General features: G+C 39.0%; 1 protein-coding gene across 3 annotated transcripts in view; it reads right to left on the bottom strand.

The window, feature by feature from the left end:
- Positions 1–829: 829 nt before the first annotated feature.
- Positions 830–11,433, bottom strand: part of RNF145 (ring finger protein 145) — a 65,825-nt gene continuing 55,221 nt past the window's right edge. For all 3 annotated transcript variants that reach the window (XM_055430773.2, XM_055430772.2, XM_055430774.2), the window contains 3 exons: positions 6,118–6,265; positions 4,875–5,231; positions 830–2,442 (listed from right to left, as the gene is read on the bottom strand). In XM_055430773.2, the coding sequence (XP_055286748.2) occupies positions 2,059–2,442; positions 4,875–5,231; positions 6,118–6,265 (889 nt within the window). In that variant the 3' untranslated portion in view covers positions 830–2,058. The remainder of the gene's footprint in view (positions 2,443–4,874; positions 5,232–6,117; positions 6,266–11,433) is intronic.

The raw sequence follows: 11,433 nt of genomic DNA, 5'->3' as shown, positions 1-11,433 counted from the left end.
CTGAATATTCATTGGAAGGACTAAGTTTGAGCAAGCTCCGGGAGTTGGTGATGGACAGGGAAGCCTGGCGTCATGCAGTCCATGGAGTCGAGTCGGACACAACTGAGCAACTGAACTGAAGATTGATCGGTTTGATCTTGCTGTCCAAGGGATTTCAGGAGTCTTCTCCAGCACCACAGTTTGAAGGTATCAATTCTTTGGCATTCTGCCTTCTTTACAGTCCAGTTCTCACAACCATATATGACCACTGGGACGACTGTAGCCTTGACTATACAGACCTTTGTCAGCAGAGTAATGTCTCTGCTTTTCAACAGTCTAGGTGTGTCATTGCTTTCCTGCCAAGAAGCAATCGACTTCTGATTTCATGGCTGCAGTAACCATCCACAGTGACTTTGGTGCCCAAGAAGAGGAAATTATCACTACTTCCACCTTTTCCCCTTCTATTTGCCATGCAAGATGGAGGCGGATGCCAGGATCTTAGCTTTTTTAATATTTAGCCTTAAGCCAGCTCTTTCACTCTGCTCCTTCACTCTCATCAAGAGGCTCTTTAGTTCCTCTTCACTTTCTGCCATGAGAGGGTATCATCCGCATATCTGAGGTTGTTGATGTTTCTCCTGCCTGTCTTGATTAATGCTTGTAACTCATCCAGCCAGCAGTGTAGAAGATTGCAAAGAACTGATCCTTTTCAGTCAGAAAGTTTTGCCATCAGCTGGGCATTTTCTGACAGGGATCAAGATATTAGAAGCCCAGATGGATAACCAAAACTTCCTAAGAAAAGAATTTCGGCAAGACACTTTATAATAAAAATCACCACAGGAATAAAACACTGTTATCTTCAAATTTAAATTTATTAAGACATTCAGCTATGTCAGTCTACATCCAAATCTGCTACTAAAAATAAAATAAAGTCACATCCCACATTAGGAATACCAAGTTGAAAAACACTTTTTGAGCCAAGCCTATTGTATAAATAAATGACTAATTTCTTTTCATATCAAAATTCCCATAAAAAATTACATTCCCCCCTCCCTAGTTCTACCTGTAGCCATGATGAATGTAAAAATTTAAATATGACACATCCTTGTCAAAGAAAAGGTGCAAAGTCTATTAACAGTTTTAAAAGTGGCATTTGCAGAGTGTGATCATACGTTATGTACTCATTCCCCAAGTGCAAATATTGCCATAATTTAACACTGCTTTGATTCAGTTGCCAAGAATTAAACATTACACAGGATTGGAAAGTACACTCAGGGCCTTTCTCAGTGCCCTAAAGCCCTTCCCACTTTGGTCTCCTACACTAACGTGGACTCCAAAGTGTTCATTAGAGTTTTAGTTTACTTCACACAGCCAACACAGTATACAGTGTATTAACAAAAGTTTCATGTACATCAAAATATCGAAGACTCCATCATAAAGTTCAAGAGTCTCAGATTACACGAATGCACCCGCAAGGCCCACGTGCCCTCCCACCCCCTCCCCCAAAGCACATACGAAGTATGAGTGTACTTCAATCTTTGAATACAATCAATGCTTTTACATCTTTGATTTCATTTCAGTGCTGTACAGATAATCACCTGACTGAGTTCCAATTAACTGAGGGGAAAGGGGGCGGAGAAAAAGGGCTGGTCACCACTCATACTCTGTAACAAGAACGGTCCTGTTCCGTAGAAAGTGAAGGATCAGCTCCACCTCTGCCTGCTGCCTCCTGTGCTGTCCTCACGCTTGTCATCCTCCTTCCTTTAGCCCCTTTCAGATGCGCAAATCTGATTTTATTTATCCCTTACAAATCAGGGGCTGTTTCTGAAGTTCCTGAGGTTGAATTTTCTTGGCAAACCTCTACCGAACACCAGCATAGGATATATACATTTTGATTAGCATACACTGCAAACTTTCTCCCCCAGTGTCAAGGGGATGAAAGCAGGTGGTCTCCACTGAAAGGATTTCCTGGATTAGATCCTTGGAATGTCAAGTTTCCTGCCTAATCACCTCATACATTTGCTCCTCAAATCTGAGCACAGATTCCACCATGAGTTAACTTCATCTCTGGAGAGTGAAGTGCTACTCCTGCTGCTTCTCTTCTAGGCGGACCTGAACAGGAAGAGCTTCATCTTCTGCACCAGGAGGATTTTCCTTGGGATCACAAGTCCCTTCCTGGCTATCTGATCTTCTGGCAATGCCCTCGTCCTTATCCCTAGAACCTTCTTGTGCCCCAGGCCCCTGAGCCTGCTCCTGGCCTGGGGCTTCAGTACCTCCCTGGAGCACGTGATGCTCGGCTCCAGCGGGAGGCTGTGGAACCGGGTCAGCACCTAACCCAGGCAGCTGCGAGGAGTTCTTGAGGTGGCAGTGGCACAGAGGGCAGGTCTCCTGGACATACAGCCACTTTTTGAGACAGCCTGCGTGGAAGAAGTGACTGCAAGGTGTGATCACGGCAGATTTCATGTCCTAAAAATGGGGGAAAGAGATACCTCATGAATGTCTATTATCTAAAATCTTTGCTGCTACGCATGCGTTCTAGTTCCAACTTCTCTTTCCTACAAATTCTCCACACAAAATCTGTAACACAGATCTTACAATAAAACTCACTGTGTATGTTTGTAATAATCCTCTTGCCATCAGAGGCCCCTTTATACAAACAATACAAGAACCACTGGCTAAGCAATTTCTAAAAGAAAGTAAAAGCCAAACATGAGGAAGAAATGACCTATGTAACTGAGTTCTTAGTGTGAACACAAAGGTATAGAACTGTAGCAGTACAATTAACTGGGTTTCCACAAGTATAATTAGAACCTCAGGAAATATGATGAAGATGGGACTTTCTCCATTTTTCGCTTCTACACAGCTCAACAGATTATTCCATGATGGGATTATTGGCAAGGAGACAAAATCAGTCACATAACACCAGGGTATTGGCAAGGAAGTGGCTTCATCAGAGACAATGTACATCCCAGTTTTCACAATACAAGCCAGTGTTTCTGGGCATGCATCAGAACCATCAGAGTGCTTGCTAACCATGCACATTCTGGGGCCATCCCAGACCTTCTGATCTGGCTATCTGAAGATGGCGTTCACAAATCCACAGGTACAGCAGGCCACCCGTGGGACTTTAATGCACATTTAAGCTCAATAACCACTGGAATAAGCAGTGGTATACTTTGCACTAATAGTCCCTGTGTAAGATATATTTGGGGAGGGAAAGCTGAGGATATGAAGTTTAACTTGTAACAACACACATTTGGTGAATCAACCATTAATTTTGTCTAAAGTCCCAAAACATGGAGTTGTGGCTATCGCAGAAATTCCTTGCCAAGAACCAGTAACACCTGGGAGTGGACTTTGAAGCAGAAAGCCATCCAAGGAAGAGCAGCCAGCTGGGAGGGTAAGCAATTCGAGTTTCGTTTTCTGTGTGGCATCAGCAGGTAGTCCAGGCACCTCAAAAAAAGTGATGTGACAACAGGAAACACAAAAAGAGGACTCTCGAGTCCCAGAGACGGTGTACTTAGACACCGGTGGCTGAAGCCAGTGTGCCCCAAATCTGTCTCTGCCGTGCTTTGTCCTGCGTCCTACAAGGCTACTGAGCACAAAGGAGCCAGAACAAAGACAATGGCCACTTAATCTGGGGGGAATCTACACTGCTCCTCAATCCCCTCAGATGTAAAACCAACCAGGAAGATATTCTTCTGCTAGTACCCCAATATGCTCTAGTAACAATCAAAAAGTGACAGCTGAATTTTACTATTGGGAAAAATTCCTCTTCCCGACAGTCTTAACACACAAGCACATAACATCTACACTATAAAGCAGCTTGGAGCAAGTCCCTCCCCTGTACACTCACTGACATCGTAAGTCACTCAATCATGTCCAACTCTTTGCGACACCATTTACTGTAGCCCAGCAGGCTCCTCTGTCCATGGGATTCTCCAGGCAAGAATACTGGAGTGGGTTGCCATTCCCTTCTCCAGGGGATCTTCCCAACTGAGGGATCGAGCCTAGGTCCCTTGCATTGCAGGTGGATTATTTACCATCTGAGCCATGAAGGAAGCCCCTGATACTATCTATAGTTTTCTTCCGTCAGCCTACTCTCTTTTTTAAGAGTGACTGTAAAGGAACAGCTTGTGTTGTCACCCAGGATTTCTGTCCACATTTCCTACAGTACAGTTTAAGTTGTGAAGCTGCTGTCACCCTCCTGCACAGGTGACTGCTGACTCAAGTCTAGGCCTGTTGTATGTTATTGTTGTATCTCCAAGATGATTTAAATACTATCTTTCAGTTCTTGATAGAAGGCAGTCATCCTCTATGGAGGGCTCTTGTGCCAAAGATTCAGGGAGGCCACCTGTAATGTCCACCAACTGGATGCCTCTACTGTATCTCCCGCCCCCACTTCCACACAAAGCCTGCGCTCACCTCAGACACCCCTCAACTATAGAGAGGCACTACTCTTTCCACCTACACTAACTGTACTAATGAATATTTATTCTCTACCCTGGAAATACCACAAGGGAAAGAGTCAGAATCTTGGCACACCACTTTTCAGAAGTTGCTGACTCCTGATTGATAGTATATATTTGATAGTACATATATATGTGTGAGTGTGTATATACTATATATATTTATATATATTCAGGAGTAAATATAAAATACACCTGACCTGTTTTTCCTTGATTTATGGGTGAGCAATAATGTTGAAAATAACAGTAAATTAGAACTTTAGGGACTAAATTTAAAACTTACTTTAGAAATAAACTGGAAATATTTTATCAGGTCTTTAATAATTTCTGAGGCCCACTATTTTTCACCCAGGGAATTTAACTTGAATTTGGATGATGTGGTTAAAGTCCCGCAGGCCCACCCAAATGGCTTCTTACTGCAAGAGTTACCTGATAACAGATGGCACAAATATCATTGTGCTTCTCCAGCTGCTCCTTTGTAGCAATGGGTAATGATTTAATCTTATTCACAGCATCCCTGCGGAGCAGGAAACTCTTCCACCCCAGCTGGGCCCGAAGCCACACATTATAGTAGGAATGGATGAAGATGATCATTGAGCCCATCACTGTCCATTCTCCAAAGATGGTCTCTGAGACGCCATAGGCCACCACGCATAGGGCCACGAGAAACTCCAGCAGGCGGTAAGTGCCATTCACATAGTAGATGACATCGTCCATGTTTTCTACCGGCTCTTTTCTGAATTCCTCGACCATAAATAAGACATAAATAAAAAGTGTTCCCAGAACCTGGAAAAAAAAAAAAGGTATGCATATCTTCACTACAAAAAGTTTTTCACAGACTTTAAGCAATAACATATTACTAATACCTTTAGGATGTTAGATTTAATGTGCAGAGGAGACAGTGGTGTAATTAAAATGTGGGTGATCTCAGCAGTGCAGATCTTTGATACTGAAAAGGACCCTGAGTTAACTTTCCTAAAGATGATTCTGATTAGTAATCAGTCTTCTCTGACTTATCCTTTCCCTGCTCCCCAAGCCCTCAAAATTCTATCTGAATTTTCCTAATTCTGTATTCACACCTGATTCTCAACTTTTGAAGAACCTTTACTTCTACAAGGAACAATGAATAAATCTGTATCACCAGTGCTGCATTCTTATTTGTTACTGAGTAGGCAACCAAGCTCCAGTTGCAAGTTCCAATAAGCTTATCCATTCCATGGTAATAGTTTCTGTGTATGTGTGTAAAGTACATGTCTGTGTATCATGTCTGTGTATATCATCATATCTGTTTAATACATACACAGATATCATACATTTATATACATTATGAAATTATGGATATTTTCAAATAGGCATTTACTTTAAAATATGTTCCAAACAAGCACTAAAGTCTTAATATTTTATAGTTATTTATCTATTTAAGGTTTTCATGACAGTTCTATGCCATACCATTCTGAAAAAGAGATACTGCAAAGTTTAATTATCTTGGTTAAAAAAATACAGTGACATAGATTGGCCTAGTACTTCAATAACCTCTAGTAAAGAGCATGGAAAGGAATCACCTAAAAAGGCCACTTATAATTGTTAATCTTGAAAAAGTCTGTAATTCCTTTTCTGGAAGGAAAAATAAGAAAGTTATTTATTATACAAAATTCATTAATCTTGGACTTACCTGAAGAGAGGTGAGAATGCTGCTAGAAATAATGATAAGAAGCCAAAAATCCATGTGGAAAAACTGGCAAATCATATAAGCCATATAAGCAGGGAATACCAGTAAAAATAAACAAAGGCTCACAGCACGGAAGTGTTTCCATAAACTCCTAAAGAAAGAAAAGTATTCTTTTAACGTGTCTGTCACCTAGCAGACCCACAGGTCTTGTGCCATGCTTCAATTTCACAACATTTTACCACATACCCTTCTCCATGCCAGTCACAGGGCTAGATTTCAGGGCAAGTCATGTCCAAGGCATCGTACTTCAAAGGACATGACTGATTTCTTTTCCCTTAACCTGGGGCACTCAGACATTTGCCAAGTACTACCAACTCATTTTTTTTTCCTCAATAGTTTGCTTTCAGTCTCATTCCCACTCCGAGCAATTTCAAAGCAATTTCAGGCTTTCACAGCATTAAACCTTAACAAGTTTGACCATAATTTGCTTTGTTAAGTCATGACATCCTCTCCTCACCCGCAACACCCTTGATGAAAATCTCTGCAGCCATCTGTGTGGCCCTAAGTGCAGTGTTACTGAAAGGAATGGCCCTCGAAGAGCAGGCATATTACCCCTTATGTGTGCTGAGGATGAGGATAAACTAGGAACCATGGAAATCTAAGACCTACTAGCTGATCGTCCTCCCTTCCAGCCGGTATTCCTGAATACATTAATCGTCCTAAAGCTCAACTAGCATAATACTGTCAATACCTTCTCTAAACTTCCTAGCCTTGCATCTGAGGGCCTCCACTCCCAATTTGTTGGCTCAAACATCTGTCCTTCACTATAAACAACGGCTAATTGTCTTCCCAGAAAAACACAAGCAGTCTTAAACATCCCACCAGAAAAGTCTCCATCCCATCTTGTTTTTAAACCCTTTCAACCAGTTCAAGCTAAACAAATGTATTTATACAGGTAACGTAATTTTTCCCCCAGGAATTACTTACCTTCTCAGAATTCTTAACACCTGTACCAAACAATCATACAATGAACTGAAGCACTGTTTCTTTCAATATATATTTATACATAATACATATTTTATATATATCATATACATTTAAATACTTTTATTTATATTTTTACTTTATATTATTTAAGTACACATATTTTTATATATGTACGCATATTTTTTTAAAAAAGTCTTACTGTCCAAATTTAAACTGCTTGAAAAATATGATAACTCCAGCTCCTGAGCACAAAGGCATGTTTGAAGTTAAGTGCCAAATAAAACCTGAAAATTATTTCTGCTTGAAATTTTTCAAATTACTGTCCATCTGTTACTACCTTTTCTTACCTACCCATCTATCCACTCGAGTGCAAAGCCCTATGATGTAAGCAGGACAAAAGCTAACCGTAAGTATTACACACAAGAATAGTTATACATATAATGTTATGCTTTTAACACACACAACCTATTAAGAGATTCCTTAGATTTCAGCTTTTGGTTCCATTTGAACCCTCCTTACTATCAATAGTGGAATACACAGCAGGAGCCCCCTGGTTACCACAGAAAAAGGAACATAATCTTTTCTTTTGTTTACATCTCACAGACTGTAATATTCTAACAGATAATTCCTTAAATATATTCCAAATTTAATACAGATTGTAAATCAATTTCTAAAAGAAAAATGACACAACCCTCCCACAACAACTGCCTTAAGCAGAACTTTGAAAAACTCTATTTATGCAAAAAAAAAAAAGAAAGGTATGATTTTCACCTCCTACAAATTTATTGCTTACTTTATATTGGGTTGGCCAAAAAGTTCAGCCCAGTTTTTTTTTATGCCATTATGGAAAAATCCGAACACAAACTTTCTGGCCAACCCGATATATTCAATTTATAAGCCATTTGATGATGGAATGACTTATTATTCCAACAAGGGATTTAAGAAGATGCTGGGTAATTCCACTTACTGGGCAAATAAAAGCCAAAGTTGGAGTAATTTTGTAACCTAAGAATCACAAATCTAGAAATCAGCGTGAGCCCCAAACAGCTGTCCCCTCTCTTAAAAACAAAACTCAATTATAATCTATGTAAACTGAACACTGAGACTTAAATCATTTAATGATTTCCTATAAAACAAACCCAGATTATTTAAAAACATTATAAGAAAACATGAATTTAAACCAAAATCGTTTAAAGTTCATGGCTACAACAAAATTATGCTGTTTTAATTAAATATCAGCATCTGTGATGTTCTCAAATCCATTTGAAGTATTGCAAGGGAGACAGAGAAGTAGCATAAATCATCCTCCTACCTTTATTATAACATGGGGCGGGAGAGGAAAAGAAACCACACAAAGGTAAATGTTGTAGTGTGTGGGACTGTCCACAATCACCAATTCTAATTAGAAGAAAGTAAATTATCAGTGTGGTTAAAATTAAAGTTAGGTACTTTGGAAAGTGTTTTACAGCTTTTCCTGTCAAACATTTTTCTTATGAGACGTTAAGGGACAAACTTAAACTGCCACTGTAGCTCTGTTTTGTGATTCCAAACTTTTATTTAAAAAAAAAAAAAGCAGACAGAAAGGAATTATTGTAACAATAGCTATAATAGGGCAATTGGCCTGAAAACTTTAAGCGTATTTTTCAAAATCAAGCTAGCTATGATCCACTTACATAATGTAGGTATATATTTACATATTATACATGTACATAGAAAAGTAAATACAAAACTATGCCAACAGTTTTAACCTATGTCTCATTTCTGTTTTATATACACACAAACATTATGTACATATATATCCTTATTTCAATTAAAATTAAAAATCTAATTTAAAATTAAAAATAAAAAGTATAGCATAAAGTGATACTGGAAATTCGTTCCATTAACAGGTTAAGTACTACACAGTGAAAAATAATTTTTTTAATTCACCTCAATCCATTTCATTTAAATGTTGATCACTTAAAAATTTGCTATATAATTTGAATACAATAGACTATAGTTGTAAAATTCCATGCTAACAACTGTAATCAAATTTACAGATAAAAGTAACAATTATATGTATAGCTAAAACTATCAGAGGCACCTTTTTAAGTTAAACACTGGAAATTACCTTTAGTCCAACCAAAGCCAGACACGTTGAGGAGTCCCCCTAATATTTACCTCCTTTGTAACAGAGACAAGCAGTGTTTCAGTATTACCTTTTAACAGTCCTTCTAACTTGGAGAATTAGGACATTCCTCATTTTCCCTTTTCAATTCCCAGTGCAGTTAACTGAATTAATCATAATCTTCGATTCAGAATGCACTATCTTTATTGGTCTGTGCAAGTCCCTCTTTTCATTAGTTATTAATAATAATTCAATCAGTGATTTTAAATACCTAAATTTTAAAAGGCATTTACACCCTAAGTATTTACACCTGAAGGACTGAATACTTTGGCCGCCTGATGTGAAGAACTGACTCACTGGAAAAGACCCTGATGCTGGGAAAGATTGAGGGCAGGAGGAGAAGGGGACAACAGAGGACGAGATGGTTAGATGGCATCACCGACTCAACGGACATGGGTTTTAGCAAGCTCTGGAGGTTGGTGATGGACAGGTAAGCCTGGTATGCTGCAGTCCATGGGGTCGCAAAAGGTCAGACACAACTGAGAGACCGAACTGAACTGAAAGTGTAACAAGCATTCATGAACCCATCTCTCCGTAAAAAAGAGAGGGCCTGGACCATAATCAACTCTAAGCACGAGGCAGCTGGCCTATTCCAGGACCTGCCTCCTTTCACCCAATGAAACCACTTCATGAATCCTGTGCTCTTCACTCACTTGACTGCTTCCTTTTCTATAGTGCTGCTTCATCCACATGTATTCCTAAAGAGTGTATTTTAAAATTGTTTTTAACATAGAAATGACATTCTATATTGTCATCTTTCTTGATTTACTTATATGCTGCTATGAATCATTCATAATGTTTAATGTGTCACTAATGCTTTCAACATTCCACTGTGGCTATTAACATTTTGATTCACCCCCTTTCCTGTCTGATTAGTGTATGATTTGCTCCCAGGTTTTTGCTATTGTGAAACTGTGCTATGAACATTCTTCTGCATGTCCTTCCTGAACGTGTGCAAAATGTCTTGAGTATGTACATAGGAGAAAATGCTAGTTTTCCAAAGTGATTACACTAATTTACATTCCCACCAGAAACCTAACATCCTGGGACCTATATATTCTTCTACCTTAGGTGTCAGCTGACATTCTTCTCTCTCTCTCCCCGTTTCTTTTCAACTTTTTAACAAAGTTTATTTATTTATTTGGCTGCTCTGTGTCTCAGCTGCAGCATATGGGATCTAGTTCCCTGACCAGGGATTGAACCCAGACTTTGTGCACTGGTAGCGCAGGGACTTAAACACTGGACCACCGGGAAGTCCCTCCCCCTTTCTTTTTTCCTTTCTGTTATTTATTCATTGCCACTTCCATGGGTTAAAAATAGTAACTCAGAGAGGTCTTGATTCACATTTCTTTGACCACTAAAGACACTGAAGCTCTCTTCATATTCATTGTTTGCTCTTTCACGAAAAGCCTAATGGTGTATTTTAGCCACTTCACTCATTGATCTGAGCTGTTTATATACTCTAGATACTGATTATTGGGCAAGTGTGAATACTATAAATATCTTCTCCCGGTTTGTAACTATCATGTCTAATTTAAGTTACCTTTAGGTTTAGAAAATGTTATTAATTTTAATAATTAGATTTATCACTTTTTTTTCATAATCATAGTCATTCTTAGTCGGTCTTTTCACAACCAGCTCCATCAGTTTAACAAATTTTTTTCCTCCTTGAAGGTCTAAAATATACTACTCTATGCAGATTTAATTTATTTTGACATTTAAGCCTCTACAATTTTGGAGCTCATTCTTTTGTTTACGGTTATGAGATAGGAATCCAATTCCATCCTTTTCCAAATAGAAATCATCTTTTTCCAGCTACATTACACGACCACCTGCCCCCATCACCTGACATGCCCCTTCTGTCATGTACCAAAGGTCCATACATATATGGACTTGCTTGGGGGCCCCATTCTATTGGTCAAGTTGTCTGTACCTGAGTCAATTACTATAAAAACTTCATAGTATCTTTTGTTGTGAGTGAAATAAACTTTATCTTTCTTGAGTTGTCTGTTTTGATTTCAATGTGGATTTATACTGGCTTCAAAGAAGGGGAAGAGCTGGGGGAAGGTTCTTTCTGTGATTTGGAAGTCTCTGTTTAAAGTATGGATATCTGCTCCTTGGATGTCTGGTAGCACTTGCCTCACCTGTAAAGCCACTTGGGTCAG

The sequence above is a fragment of the Moschus berezovskii genome, chromosome 8 (assembly GCF_049115385.1).
Source record: "Moschus berezovskii isolate FMDL1 chromosome 8, NW_MosBer_1.0, whole genome shotgun sequence".
Classification (NCBI taxonomy): Eukaryota; Metazoa; Chordata; class Mammalia; order Artiodactyla; family Moschidae; genus Moschus; species Moschus berezovskii.
The sequence above is the reverse complement of the archived record's forward strand: the minus strand, read 5'-3'. Positions and strand labels throughout refer to the sequence as shown.